The 16,473-nt window shown below is 46.3% G+C and overlaps 1 protein-coding gene across 1 annotated transcript; it reads left to right on the top strand.

Annotated features, from left to right (window-relative positions):
• The first annotated feature begins 8,852 nt into the window (after window positions 1-8,852).
• LOC134578333 (uncharacterized oxidoreductase YtbE-like) lies at window positions 8,853-16,146 on the top strand. The gene is made up of 2 exons (XM_063437318.1): window positions 8,853-8,913; window positions 15,130-16,146. The coding sequence occupies exons 1-2, from the start codon at window positions 8,898-8,900 to the stop codon at window positions 15,987-15,989; spliced, it is 876 nt and encodes a 291-aa protein (XP_063293388.1). The 5' UTR covers window positions 8,853-8,897; the 3' UTR covers window positions 15,990-16,146.
• Window positions 16,147-16,473: the final 327 nt, after the last annotated feature.

The following is a 16,473-nucleotide window of genomic DNA, read 5'->3' as shown; positions in this document are numbered from 1 at the left end:
AAAGCAGAAACGCCGGCCTCCTAAGGCCTCCCAAGCGGCCAGCCAGAAATACAGCCCGCATGCAGCCGCGGCCTGGTGGGACACAGACTGGCTCACACCCGATCAACGGCAAGCGCAGACACCAGAGCCGAAGGAGATGGGCAAAAAATCCCACAAATCTCAGGCATCCGTACCCCAAGACACACAGGACATCGGCAAGATGCTTCAATGCACACCCAAACCCAGAGAGCTGGAGCAGGCCGAACCAGGGGCCTATGACTACCAGGAGAAAGAGGGGGTGAGTGAAGACACACAGGGACCACCCACAGGGGGGCTCCCATCCCCACAAACCCCAGTCAACACTGAACCTGCAACAAAACAGGACATTGATAACCTCTTCGACAGAATCCAAAAGCTTTTTGCCGCAGACATAGCAGCAGTTCGGACCAAGGTACGGGCGGTCACCGCCCGCGTCAAGGCGTCTGACACAAACATAGCTGATCTGCAAAGCAACCTAGCAGCAGTGAGAGACACCGTAACGAAACTACAAGAGCAACACTCAAACATGTCTCTGAGACTAGACTTACTGGATGAAAGATCCCGCCAGAAGAATGTAAAGATCAGGGGGGTCGCAGAAGCAGTGACAATGGAAGAATTACCGCACCTCATAAGGCGCCTAATAACCACATTGCTCCCGGCAAAACAGGGGAAGCAATTCGCGGATGACGGCGCATACCGTATCGCAAAATCCCCTAGGGCGCCCCCTCGCAGCACCTAGGGACATTATACTGCGATGCAGAACGACACAAGACAAACAAGCCTTGATGAGAGCAATCCATAATAAATCGCCTATGGACTTTGAGACCCACAAGATCTCACTCTTCCAAGACCTTCAACGCACCACTCTACTGTGGAGAAAAACAATGAAACCCATCACCCAAAGGCTGCAAGAGGCAGGGATAACATATAGATGGACTGCCCCTAGATCACTCACAGTAATTAAAGATGGCACCCAGTTAAAGGCCACCGACGCGGCGGAGACCAACACATTCCTGACAGCGCTTGGCATCAGAGACACCCCGCAGGAGCGGAAGGCCCAAGATACCAGTGGGACATGGAATGTCGACAACGTCACCCCGTTCGTCCCCCGACATGGACATGGAGCAGTGACATAGGGAATCACACCTCAGCCACAGATTAAGACTCTAGCGCTCCCTTGACCTAACCTTCATATTGAGCACCCCTACTTCTACTCCCACTGCACTGATTTGACGGGTACGCCCACTAGAGCGACGAACATAACAGGGCCCCCTGTAGGCCGACCTCCCAGCACACACCCCCCCCCCCGACATCCCCTCCGGTTAGGGACTACGCAAGACCTTCATCTACCACACGACAACTAACAAGCCCAGACTAAACGTTACTGTCCCCTATTCCAGTATTCTCCTTTCCTTTTTTTTTTTATTTCAACCACAACCGATATTATAACTAAGCGTCCAAGAGGAAAATACACGACCTGACGGGCTCATAATATACACAGATGACTTTCCTTAGGGGGTTTTACACCCCAGACGACAAAGCGACATAAGAGCAAACTACACATGACATGGATCCCAGTTTATAGGTCATAGCCCACTGTAACACATTCAAGCGTTAAGGTTACTAAAAAACACTACTGTCTTTTTCCTAAAAATATAAAAAGTACACTGTTACGCATTCCTAACAACCGTTATTATATGTTGATTGATGTGCTGGCAAAAGTCGTTGGGGCAATGCTAGCGCGTATGTTAAACTTACTATATGCACCAAAAAATAAAGAATTATCAAAAATAAAAAAAATTGGGGGGTCAAAAAAAGTATTTCCAATTTTTTTTTACCCTTTGTGTCAGTCGCAGCAACCCAAATCTCCCTTAACCCTTTCCCCGCTGCGGTGATCACTATAATGTACAGTATATCTGCTGTACAGTACTGTATCAATGATCACTGTGATCAGAGGGCTCTCTGATCAGACTGACTTTTTTTAGGGTTATTTTTATAGATCTAAAAATAACCCTTTCAGTGTACTGATTGCAGCTGCCTATACTGTGATCAGTACATTTATATAATTTTTTGAGGGCGGGTAGTAGGTGTTAGGCAGGTAGATAATTAATTACCCACTTTAGTATATAAATTAATTAATTTGTCCCCCTAGAATGGCACGTCGCTACTCAGCCGAGGAGGCGTATGCCATTCTGGCAGGCAGTGATAGTGACACTCTGCAAGACAGTGACACTATCACTGCCTCTGACATTGAGCCTCTGAGTGAGACCTCAAGTGATGGTGCCCCACCACCACTAACAAGAGGACGCTCAGCAAGCCCAATGCCAGACGGAGACTGGGTGCCTCCAAATATGATGGCCCCAGAAATACCGCCGTTCACTGTTACACCTGGCATCACTGTAACAGTGGACGACTGCGAGCCAATTCGTTTTTTTGAGCTCTTTATGTCAGACGATATATTTGAGCTCATGGCTCAGCAAACAAATTTGTTTGCCATGCAGTATCTCTCTGCACATCCGGGGTCCCATCATGGTCGCAGGTATATGTGGAGACCCACGGATGTCATAGAGATGAAGCGGTTTTGGGCTTTAACCCTAATGATGGGTATTGTAAAAAAGCCCAGTATCAGGTCCTACTGGAGCAAGCAACGCATCCTGGCTACACCTCTTTTCCCTGAGGTTATGTTGAAGGATCGCTACCTGCAACTGCTGCGATTCCTTCATTTTAATGATAACTCACTGTGTCCCCCTAGAAACGACCCACTGTTTGACAGGCTCTATAAAATTCGGCCCTTTTTCCAACTCCTGTCAGACAGATTTTCTGAAAATTATGTCCCCGATAAAGATATTTCAATTGACGAGTCCCTTGTGAAATTTAAAGGTTGACTGCTATTTAAGCAATATATTCCATCTAAGCGGTCCCGATATGGCGTTACATTTTTATAAATTATGCGAAACCTGTACTGGTTACACATGGGTGTTTCGCATTTACCAGGGAAAGGATAGCCATCTTGACCCACCAGGATGCCCTGATTCTGTGGGTACAAGTGGCAAGATTGTTTGGGATCTAATCCTTCCCTTGTTGAATAAGGGATATAGGCTATGGGGTGACAATTATTATACCAGTATAGAATTATTTAAAAATTTATATTGTTTTGAAACCCTAGCCTGTGGCACAGTGAGGAAGAATCGCAGGGGTTTCCCCCAAGCCCTGGCAAGAGGCAGAAGCAGTAGAGGTTCCTCTTCAGCTCTCCGCCAGGATGAGTTGCTTGCTCTTCGCTTCAGAGATAGGAAGGATGTATACATGCTGTCTACGATGCATGACGAAAGTACAGTGCCAGTGTCTGTGAGAGGTAGCAGTGAGCATCTGGAAAAGCCGAAGTGCATTGTAGACTACAGCAAGTTTATGGGGTTAGTAGACTTGGCTGACCAATGCATACAGCCCTATCTGGTGACTCGAAAAACTAGGACCTGGTACAAGAAAATTGCAATCTACGTGAGCCAGATTGCAATTTTCAATGCCTATGTCCTCTATACAAAAGAGGTCATAGGTAGGCCCTGCCCTTTCCTCAAATTCACATTAAGCCTTTTGTCCTGTATGTTATTTACCCAGCCCCCCAATCCCACTTTGGAATCAGGAGATCTCCAAAGACTTTGTGGCAAACACTTCCCTTCCCGAATCCCACCCACCCCTAGTAAAAAAGCTCCCCAAAGAAAGTGCTGTGTTTGCTACAATCCCTGTTTCTGTTTACGCTAGCCGTTCTAAAGTGGCTACACCAAACAACTCAAAATACTACATTTGTAGTACTTGAAATGTGACTTCCCAATAAAAAAAAAAATCACAGGGTTAAAAAAAGAGTTGTTTTTTATACTTCTCAAACTTTTCACACAGTGACTCTCTATGTGATATCAAAGATCTATCTGCCTCTCTCTGCCTCTCTCTGCCTTCAGATCAAAGTGTATGTGTGGGTACTGTTCTATTCATGTGATATAATAAAAACCTTGAAACATGGTACATGTGGGTACTGTTATATTCAAAAGACAGTGTTAAATCAAAATACCAAGTCTCTATTGCACTAACAAATATCAGGATTATGACATTTCCAGTGAAAATGCAATTTATCTGATTAAAAAAACAAAAATCAAAGTAGAAATCGCTACATGGGCCCAGCATTTCTGTTAAAATGGCTAGATCAAACATCTCAAATGATGCCATTTGTTATACTCTGGGGTGCCTACTTTTGAAAATGGTATGCCATAACGGTGGAAATGTTATTACCCAGGCTGCCATATTCTCTGTAAAGCCACATAGGCCCAGAAAATCACTTTATCAAATCTCCAACTTTGAAAAGGACATCTAATATTTTTGTCCCCGTGACTTCCCCCCCAAAACAGAAAATCTAGTACATGGGGGTACTGTTACATTCAGGAGACAATGTTAAATACAAATAGTGAGGCTTTGTGAAATCCTGTGAAAAGTGAGTTTATGTGTGTGAAAAAGCACACATAAAGCTATAACCGCTATGTGGGCCCTTCATTTCTGATAAAGTGGTTAGACCAAACATCTTACAATGCACAATTCTCTCAAATGCGATATAGGCCCAGAAAATCACTTTGCCAAATTTCAATGTAATAAAGCCTAAATGGATAAGCCGTATATATGACCCTGTAACTTTCCAAAACCCCATAAAACCTATACATGGGGGGTACCATGGCGCTCATGAGACATCACTGAACAGAACTAGGAGTGTTTCAGGGCAGTAAACTATATACTAACAATAATATTATCAGTGAAAGTACAGATTTTATGTGAAAAATGCAAAAAAAAAAAACAAATGTTAACTTTGGCTAGTGTTTGTGCCCAAGTGGCTACTACAAAAGACTGGTGACTAGGGGTCCCCAAACCCCTAGTCACCCCCTTCTCTCCAAAAAAACAATTATCCCCCTCTGACAGGTAAATGAAGAGACTGACAGGTAAGTCTCTACATTTACGTGTCACAGCACTCTGATTGGTTGGTTTGAAATCCACCAATCAGAGTGCTCTGTGTAATTTTACACAGCGTGGGAAAGTTCTTTGGAATTTTCCCACGCTGTGTAATTTGACTCATAACTCTCTGATTGGTGGATTAAGTAACCAATCAGAGAGTTATGAGTCAAATTACACAGCGTGGGAAAATTCCAAATGGGTGAAGAAGGATTATTATTTTTTGCGCTCGTTTTCTTTTTTTTTTTTTTTAATATAATTGCGTCGGTTATTATGGTTTTGGTTTTTGGTTATGGTTTTTTATTAGGCCTTTTTGGGGGCTGAAAAAAGAAGATTTTAGAAGAAAGAAAACATTGAATGGTAAGTTTTATTTTTAATTTTTACAGGTACTTAGTTAAAGGTCCCCCCCTCATTAGTTTTTAAGGTGAGGGGGGTAGGTAGGGGGATAATTTTTATTGGGGGGGAGGGGGTGACTAGGGGTTTGGGGACCCCTAGTCACCTGGGGGGGAAATTTTTTTAGGGCCCCCACCCGCCGCTGAGGGGTGGAGGCCAGGGGAGAGGACCTAAGGTCCCCCCCTTATTAGTATTTAGGGCCCCCACCCACCGCTCAGGTACATTAATAATATAATACTAAAGAGTATCTCTCACATCTGTCCATGTGACATCCCTGCAGAGCATTACTTAGACCAGTCCATGTGGCATGCCTGCAGAGCATTATTTACATCTGTCCATATAGCATCCCTACAGGTCATCACTTACACCTGTCCATGTAAGAACCCTGCAGAGTATCACTCACACCTTTACATGTAACATCTCTGCAGAGCATCACTCACATCTGTCCATGTGGCATCCCTGCAGAGCATCACTTAAACCTGTCCATGTAACATCCCTGCAGAGCATCACTCACCCCTGTCTATGTGGCATCCCTGCAGAGTATCACTCACACCTGTCTATGTGGCATCCATGCAGAGTATCACTCACACCTGTCCATGTGACATCCCTGCAGAGCATCACTCACACCTGTCCATGTGATATCCCTGCAGAGTATCACTCACAGCTGTCCAAGTAACATCTCTGCATAGTATCACTCACAGCTGTCCATGTAACATCCCTGCAGAGCATCACTCACACCTGTCCATGTGACATCCCTGCAGAGCATCACTCACACCTGTCCATGTGACATCCCTGCAGAGCTTCACTCACACCTGTCCATGTAACATCCCTGCAGAGCATCACTCACACCTGTCCATGTAACATCCCTGCAGAGCATCACTCACACCTGTCCATGTGACATCTCTGCAGAGTATCTCACACCTGTCCATGTGACATCTCTGCAGAGTCTCACACCTGTCCATGTGACATCTCTGCAGAGTATCTCACACCTGTCCATGTGACATCTCTGCAGAGTATCTCACACCTGTCCATGTGACATCTCTGCAGAGTATCTCACACCTGTCCATGTGACATCTCTGCAGAGTATCTCACACCTGTCCATGTAACATCCCTGCAGAGTATCACTCACAGCTGTCCATGTGACATCCCTGCAGAGTATCTCACACCTGTCCATGTGACATCTCTGCAGAGTATCTCACACCTGTCCATGTAACATCCCTGCAGAGTATCACTCACAGCTGTCCATGTGACATCCCTGCAGAGCATCACTCACACCTGTCCATGTGACATCTCTGCAGAGTATCTCACACCTGTCCATGTGACATCCCTGCAGAGTATCTCACACCTGTCCATGTGACATCTCTGCAGAGTATCTCACACCTGTCCATGTGACATCTCTGCAGAGTATCTCACACCTGTCCATGTAACATCCCTGCAGAGTATCACTCACAGCTGTCCATGTGACATCCCTGCAGAGCATCACTCACACCTGTCCATGTGACATCTCTGCAGAGTATCTCACACCTGTCCATGTGACATCCCTGCAGAGTATCTCACACCTGTCCATGTGACAACCCTGCAGAGTATCACTCACCCCTGTCTATGTGGCATCCCTGCAGAGTATCACTCACACCTGTCTATGTGGCATCCATGCAGAGTATCACTCACACCTGTCCATGTGACATCCCTGCAGAGCATCACTCACACCTGTCCATGTGATATCCCTGCAGAGTATCACTCACAGCTGTCCAAGTAACATCTCTGCATAGTATCACTCACAGCTGTCCATGTAACATCCCTGCAGAGCATCACTCACAGCTGTCCATGTGACAACCCTGCAGAGTATCACTCACCCCTGTCTATGTGGCATCCCTGCAGAGCATCACTCACACCTGTCCATGTGACATCCCTGCAGAGCATCACTCACACCTGTCCATGTGATATCCCTGCAGAGTATCACTCACAGCTGTCCAAGTAACATCTCTGCATAGTATCACTCACAGCTGTCCATGTAACATCCCTGCAGAGCATCACTCACACCTGTCCATGTGACATCCCTGCAGAGCATCACTCACACCTGTCCATGTGACATCCCTGCAGAGCTTCACTCACACCTGTCCATGTGACATCCCTGCAGAGCATCACTCACACCTGTCCATGTAACATCCCTGCAGAGCATCACTCACACCTGTCCATGTGACATCTCTGCAGAGTATCTCACACCTGTCCATGTGACATCTCTGCAGAGTATCTCACACCTGTCCATGTGACATCTCTGCAGAGTATCTCACACCTGTCCATGTGACATCTCTGCAGAGTATCTCACACCTGTCCATGTGACATCTCTGCAGAGTATCTCACACCTGTCCATGTGACATCTCTGCAGAGTATCTCACACATGTCCATGTAACATCCCTGCAGAGTATCAATCACAGCTGTCCATGTGACATCCCTGCAGAGTATCTCACACCTGTCCATGTGACATCTCTGCAGAGTATCTCACACCTGTCCATGTAACATCCCTGCAGAGTATCACTCACAGCTGTCCATGTGACATCCCTGCAGAGCATCACTCACACCTGTCCATGTGACATCCCTGCAGAGCATCACTCACACCTGTCCATGTGACATCTCTGCAGAGTATCTCACACCTGTCCATGTGACATCCCTGCAGAGTATCACTCACACCTGTCCATGTGACATCTCTGCAGAGTATCTCACACCTGTCCATGTGACATCCCTGCAGAGTATCTCACACATGTCCATGTAACATCCCTGCAGAGTATCACTCACAGCTGTCCATGTGACATCCCTGCAGAGTATCTCACACCTGTCCATGTGACATCTCTGCAGAGTATCTCACACCTGTCCATGTAACATCCCTGCAGAGTATCACTCACAGCTGTCCATGTGACATCCCTGCAGAGCATCACTCACACCTGTCCATGTGACATCTCTGCAGAGTATCTCACACCTGTCCATGTGACATCCCTGCAGAGTATCACTCACACCTGTCCATGTGACATCTCTGCAGAGTATCTCACACCTGTCCATGTGACATCCCTGCAGAGTATCTCACACCTGTCCATGTGACAACCCTGCAGAGTATCTCACACCTGTCCATGTGACAACCCTGCAGAGTATCACTCACACCTGTCCATGTAACATCCCTGCAGAGTATCACTCCCACCTGTCCATGTGACATCCCTGCAGAGTATCACTACCACCTGTCCATGTGACATGCCTGCAGAGGATTACTAATAACCCCTCACCCCATGGCCCTGTGTGACCCAGCCTGCCAGCTAGCCCCATTCTGAGGCACAGTGCCCTCACCCCATCAGTGCTCGACGAACAAACCCCGAGGAGGACACGAACGTTGATTGGACGGTATGATGCCGATTCTGATTGGTTGGCATCAGTGTCAATCAGGAGAGGTCGCGCTGAGTGACTTGCTGGCCCCGCCCCTAACCATGTGACTATCACACGGCGCGTACAGCTGGGGAATGGAGAGACCGGCAGGTGAGAGAGAGGAGCTGGGGAATGGGGGAGGCTCTGAACTGCTACTCACATCATGCTAAGCCAGCATGCTTGGAGAGTGCCATGGGACATGCAGCTACTCACAGCATGCTCAGCCAGAATGCTTGGAGAGTGCCATGGGACATGCAGCTACTCACAGCATGCTCAGCCAGCATGCATGGAGAGTGCCATGCAGCTACTCACAGCATGCTCAGCCAGCATGTTTGGAGAGTGCCATGGGACATGCAGCTACTCACATCATGCTCAGCCAGCATGTTTGGAGGGTGCCATGGGACATGCAGTGGGCAGCTGCCGATGGAGCAGACGCACCGTTTCTTATTCACTAAACTCCGAGCTGTGATGGATTCGGATTACTGCAGGAAGCGATATACCAGTCACAGCCTGGAGGGTCCATTTCAACTCACTGCAGCTCGAGCTTACAGAGACACTACAGACACCCCAAACAACTTCAGCTTCATAAAGCAGTGATGGTGTCTAGATCTTCTTATCGCAGGGATAGGCAACCTGTGGCACTCCAGATGTTTTGGACTACACCTCCCATGATGCTTTGCCAGCATTATGGGTGTAAGAGCATTGTGGGAGATGTAGTCTACAGCATCTGGAGTGCCATAGGTGCCTACCCTTCTCCACAGTCTCACTGCTCAATTCACTGCCATTTACTATTTGCGCCGTTAGGAAGTATCATTATGTGACGAAAGTAATGGGCTGTAACAACGTCATGACACGTCCTAACGTCTGTGCCGGTAAAGGCCCTCCGATATATATTATACTTGTGGTCGGTTAATATCGTATAGTGAAGTACCTTGTGATTGGAATTAAGTCGGTGTGGTGTGCCGGAACCGACGTAGAGGGTAGGCCTGAAAAAGAGGGCCCCCCTGAATGAATTGTATAAGAGGGAGAGGTGGGTGGGGTGAACAGCGTGCGTACGGCAGGTAGGAAGGGGGGGAGTAGCGTTTATATGGAACGCTTAACTCCTCCCACAAATACAGGCCTTACGGCCTTAAAACTTGTGGTCGGTTAATATCGTATAGTGAAGTACCTTGTGATTGGAATTAAGTCGGTGTGGTGTGCCGGAACCGACGTAGAGGGTAGGCCTGAAAAAGAGGGCAAAAGGAAATGCCAGAAAACACACTTATAGCACTATATAAAATCCATGTCTTGCTACTCCTGTGTTGGGAATGTTCCTGTATAATATATAGCCGATTCCTAGTGCCTCTAATGTTTGTTCCGGCGTACTGCTACTGGATGTCGTTCTTATAGAATGGATGTGAAAATAGCAGCTAGTGGTCCTACTTACTCTAATGACGGAATGTGAACGTAGAATCGTATTTAGAAGTAGATAGGGAGTGATTAGTGGTTAAGTGTCTCGGTTGTCTGGTTCGAACGTTGACGTGACGCGGTGTAGTGTTTGTACCTTCTTAAATTTTCCTTGGGGAGACCTGACTTACCTGTCTGATTAGTTGTGATCGTGGAGTTATAGGGTTCCCGAACCCTTGTATGGCTGCAGGCACATAGATTTAAGACCTGGTTGTGTGGCGCGAATGCTGTTTAGGGAGTCTGATACTGCCCGGTATTCCCATCTGTGTACGTACGTTACTGTGAAGTGATAACCAATTATCTTTGATATCTTGTGTAAAAAATGGGGTATGGTTTGAAAGGCTTGTCAGAAACGTGTATGTCAGTTCGGAATAGTGCGATCATGTACGTATGAAGGTTTGAATAAAAGGTGGCAAAAATGTAGAAAAGACTACAGGGTGATCAGTATGCCTGTGGAAGTCCTGCTTCACTGTTTCTCGGAAGAATGTCACGATTCTGTTATATGTATCTTAGAGCAAATGAATAATGTTCTAGATGATAACTTGTGTCGAGCCCCAACAGCCGAGTGACCGGAAGGGGATGCCAAAATGCAGATTATGCCTGAGAGATGTGGGTTGGGTGAGGTACGAGACTGAGCGACTCATGGATAGTCGGCCCTAATAGACACGAAAATGCTGCAATCCCTCGTCCGACGTTGCGTATGTAGGACATCCTGAAAAAGAACATGACAACAACAATGAACTCAAACAACAACAATATGGTTAAGTAAAATAGAACTGGCTGGCTAACTAGTGCCGAAGCGAAAAGCTCACTACCCCGTGACAAGTGAGGCCCTGCTAGTAGCCAAGCGGCTGGTGAGAGGCTCTACCTATGATTTGGGCGTGGGGCTCGAGCCACTAGCGTGGTGGCGGGGTGGTGGCCTCTCGGTGACAGTAAAGATCCAAAACGTGTGGCCGTGTCAGGTGAGGCCCTAACTATAAACCCGATAGGTGGGTGAATGCGAGGCACTAACTATGATTTGGGCCGAGGGGCGAAATCTCTGTGTTGAGATTGGGGAGTTGGCCTCGCGGGACCAGCTACGGTGTACAGCTAAGGCCAGCTCCTAACCCTAGATAGCCAGTTCTCTGACCCTAGACGGGGGCTTGATAAGGGGGTAACGTAACGTGCTTGGAAACCCAAGTTGTAGTAAATGATAGATACCCGGATATTCCCAGATAGAGACAGAGGAAACGAAGGGAGAGAAAGGAGGAAGAAAGAAGAAGGAACTGAAGTCGAGGGAAGGAAAATAATGTGCAGTATAGTGAAGTACTATGGAGATATAGCTGATAGTGCAGTATCGATAGACCCCGAGGGTGCTGAAGATTCTCATGATGGTTACTATATAAACCTGAAAGGAGATGAAATGAAGGCGTTGTGCCAAGAAAACGTCGTAGCAGCTGACGGAGAGAGGAGGGTGAAATTAGCAAGGTAGTGAGTAACAAAACGATTGTTACGGGTAGTGAGTACGAATGAAGAGTTGTGGAGTGGAGCCGTGGCCTGACGAGGCAAGGCAGGAATCAAGCCCCCGTACCCCAAACATGTAACAACGTGGCCTGGTAGAGGCAGTTGTTAGGAAACACAATGAAACTAAACCTGATAGAAACAGGTGATAATCGTTTAACAAAGGCCAATTGTGTAACCATTGTAGGAAATGTGAACGAAAACACATTTATACCAGATAGAAACAGGCGGCAATAGTGAACCAGTAATTGTCTACTGCTAGCAGATGACAAAATGAAACAAATAGTAACTGTGATTGTCGGTTCGATACCTCATCGTGTAACAACGTGGCCTTGTCGAGGCGGTTGTTTGAAGTGTGGATGAAACAAAATTGTACCTGATAGAAATAGGCGATAATAGCGACCTGGTGACTGTCTAATGGTAACAAATGACAGTACGCAACATTAATAGAAATCAGCGGGGAATGTCAAATGGCGGTTACGCCTGAACCTGAGGTAATTCGATGCATGTATAACAGGAGATGCGTAAGTGTAATCTGGGAGATAAAACAAATCCAACATATACACAGTGTTTAGTTAGTTAGATTAATTTGACCCAATAAAATAGTACATGCATAGCGTCAGGCATTTAGTGTTATTACGTGGGATGCACCAATAGAAGAATCGCCATTAACAACCTGAAAACAGGACGGCAGAGAAGCTACACATTATACAGAATAAAACAGCAAATACCATCAAACCACTAGGTGGAGATACCAGCCGAATGACTAGGACTTTGCACTGATACATTAAAACATAATGGAAAGTATGCCCAAAACCTCCAATATAGAAATATTGCGCTGATATACGAAAAACATTATGGAAAGTAGGAGTGAAAACTTACGTAGACAATATGTCGTGCATGATATAATAAAATTACTGGCATCCCTTCCTTTACCCCCTCCGTAGAAAAGCATAGCCACTATAACAACATGAGTCTGAACCCAAGTGGATTAATATATAAATAACCACAGCAAGATTAACGTTTGGACCGGAAATTAATGAGTCCGTGAAGGGGTGAGGGGGGGGGGGGGGGGGTGTAGGACCCCGACCCCGCCAGACGGGTGATTGAAAGTGACCGCCTAGGTGCTGGCGAGAGGGGAGCGTGGGTGGTCCCTGGTAAGATTTATGTGACTACCAAGTAGCAACAAATTCATAAAATACAACCTAACTTTTTAGCATAGATTAAGTTGACAAGACTGTTGTGCATTAACCTTGTTTGTCAATAATCGGCCACCTGCATGCACAGTGAATTCATCAAGCCGGCAATGGGTTAAACGGCTGGCAAGGAGCCCAGTTAGCTGCCCAGGTACAGCGTAGTATGACCTCCTCCGTAGAGACTGAGAGAGATGCAAAGTATATATTTTCTCTGCTGAATGATAACCTGCACTCAAGCAAATATACGGAGAGGCGTTGCATGCTACCATGTAACTTTATAGTACCCTGCAATACAGATTGAAAGATCAAATGATCAGTAACTGAATCTAAACGAATAGGAAAATAAATTTGTAATATAGCTTTATATAACAAAGGGCTGCTTTACAACACAAATGAGCGACTTAGTGGTTACTGAAACAAAAAACAAAAAAATTTGTGCGTGTGTGAGCACTCCAAAGAACTCAACATTAGTTCCAGCATAAAGTGATTTAATACTCTAACTACAGAAATACATCACTGTAAACAAAATAATTATACTACAGAAATACATCACTGTAAACAAAATAATTATATAAGTGCTTACATCTAAGTAAATAATCAATACTCCAAAATATACAATACCCATTGATAGCTATGAGCTCAGAGAGCTTTTATAGATTAAACTTGTATTCACAGATCGCTGTAGCAGATTAATCGCTGGTTTTAGAATGACAGAACAGACTTATGTGTCATGTGACCGTTTTTAAATAACTTTATGCATCCTTGATATGCGTGTTCCGGTCCCCCACGACCACAGCGCTGTGGAGGGGACCGGAATGAGAAGACTCACGGTTGCTGGAAAGCGTCGAACAGCAAATAGCCCGAGCGCGGCTATTTGCCGATTACCTTGGCGGAGGAGCGGGGGAACGGAGAGGAAGCCGGACCGGAAGAGGCGAGGACCGGAAGTGCCTAATCGAAGACCGGAAGTCCGGCTGTCACTGAGAGTGAACAGCGTGCGTACGGCAGGTAGGAAGGGGGGGAGTAGCGTTTATATGGAACGCTTAACTCCTCCCACAAATACAGGCCTTACGGCCTTAAAACTTATTTCGTCGCTTCTGAACTGGGGTCTCCCTGAAATCAGAGGCAGTCCCTGCCCCCTCCCACAGCAGTGCCCACAAGTATCCACGTATTCAGAAAGGCGACTTCCAAAGTAGCAGCTGCTCACTGTGAACAATTTAGCTGGGTGGGATGGTGGATGACTACTGCAACATGACATTTAAAGGGACACTATAGTCGCCAAAATAACATTAGCTTAAAAAGACATTGTAGGCACCCAGACCACTTCAGCTCACTGAAGTGGTCTGGGTGCCAACTCCCATCATCCTTAACCCTGCAAGTGTAATTAGTGACGTTTTTACAGCAGGGTTAAAGGGACTGTACAGTGCCAGGAAAACAAAAACTGTTTTCCTGGCACTGCTGTCCCCTCCCCCATCCCAAGTTGCTGAAGGGGTTAAAACCCCTTCAGTGACTTACCTGTATCCAGCGCCGATGTCCCTCGGCGCTGGTTCAGGGTCCGCCCACGATCCTCCCCCGCTGACGTCATCCGGCAGGGGAGACCTATTGTGCATGTGCGGCCGCCGGCGGGGGAAAACCTAATGCGCGTGCATGGCAATGCCACGCACGCGCATTAGACCTCCCCATAGGAAAGCATTGAAAAATTCTAGTAGACAGCCACTAGAGGAGGAGTTAACCCTGCAAGGTAAATATTTCAGTTTATGAAAACTGCAATAATTACACTTGCAGGGTTAAGGGTAGTGGGAGTTTGCACCCAGACCACTCCTTTGGGCAGAAGTGGTCTGGGTACCTGGAGTGTCCCTTTAAGTCCTCCTCTAAAGGCTATCTTCCCAATGGAAGCCGCAAACTAAACCGGAGATTCCAGGGCAGAGCTGACTGACACATGACTGCAGACTTTGAGGCTAACTTTGGTTTAGCCCCTCAAGGTAAATCGGCACCAGGAATGCCACCGTAACAACTACATTCTGATAATGTATATTATGGAGGCTAGAGTGTCCTTTAAAAGTCTTTTATGCAGGTGCTGTTATTACTGAATTTGTGTATTTTGGGTAATGCAGACACGAGAAATGTAATTACTTTTTGCATTGCTATGCATTTTTTTTGTTTAATTTTGTACCTTTACTTTTTACAGCTTTACCAAGCTCAGTGAACCTAAACAATGGCATTACAATGCCACTTCTTGGCCTGGGCACTTTTCGCTTACGTGAGCTCCAGAATATCACCAAGGCAGTGGATGCTGCCCTAGCATGTGGCTATCGCTCGTTTGACACTGCCTGCGTCTACCGAAACGAAGCAGATCTAGGTTGTGCCTTGCGCCAGCTTCTGCCTGTTCACGGATTGACACGCTCCGATATTTTCATTACCAGCAAGTTGGCACCTGCTGATCTAGGTCAGAATGCACGGGAAGCCTGTCTGCAGAGCTTGAAGGAATTGGGGTGTGAATACCTGGACCTTTATTTGATACACTGGCCAGGCAGGCAAGGTTGGCGGAGTGATGATGCCCGAAATGTAGAAGCAAGAAAAGAGGCTTGGAAAGCCATGGAAGACCTATATGATGCTGGCCTTATAAAAGCAATTGGTGTGTCCAACTACACAGAACATCATTTGACACCACTGCTGGCATCATGCCGTGTGAAGCCTGCTGTGTTGCAGGTGGAATTTCACCCACAGCTCCCACAAACAGACCTGCTGAGCTGGTGCACAGAGAATGGGGTCCATCTGCAAGCTTATTCCTCCTTGGGGTGTGGGAATTTGTTGGGAAAGGAGGATGTGAAGAAGGTAGCAAATGTTTACAGGAAAACACCCTCACAGGTACTCTTACGCTGGGCACTAAGGCAAGGTGTTGGGGTTATTCCAAAATCCTCCGATCCTGAGCGAATAAAGGACAATTTTGATGTTTGGGACTTTGACCTTACGGAAGAGGATATGCATGAGTTAAGAATGGATGGCAAAGAACACAGATACTGTTGGGACCCTACAGGTGTTGCATAGTATAAACAGCAAAAACTAGCACCACAATATGTGATTTATAAATAAATGATATCTAAACATCATCAAGTACAAGCCCCTGTAACTAACCTGGTATCTGTATTTTGTATGAAATCTCTGTGTACCGCTACAATTACAATACTGCTTTAAAACAGGGTGTTATTAACCCCTTAAGGACCAAACTTCTGGAATAAAAGGGAATCATGACATGTCAGACATGTCATGTGTCCTTAAGGGGTTAAAGGACCACTTTATCTGCTTTATGGATGAGGAGTATACCATTTAGACATGCTGACGAATTGGCACTTTTATAAATAATAGAATACCCCACAGCTGTCAATGGAACATCCAGGGAGGTTTATCAATACTACTGTTAGAAGCCATGAGCTAACAGAAGTCGCAGACATGCTCTACTTGAGCGTGCCTGCCCCTCACCCCTGGTATACGCGATTGTCAAACGTCAGATCAGAATGCAGTGAGTGCCCGC

Source organism: Pelobates fuscus, chromosome 12 (assembly GCF_036172605.1).
Source record: "Pelobates fuscus isolate aPelFus1 chromosome 12, aPelFus1.pri, whole genome shotgun sequence".
NCBI classification, from domain to species: domain Eukaryota; kingdom Metazoa; phylum Chordata; class Amphibia; order Anura; family Pelobatidae; genus Pelobates; species Pelobates fuscus.
This window is presented reverse-complemented; position numbering and strand designations above follow the sequence as displayed.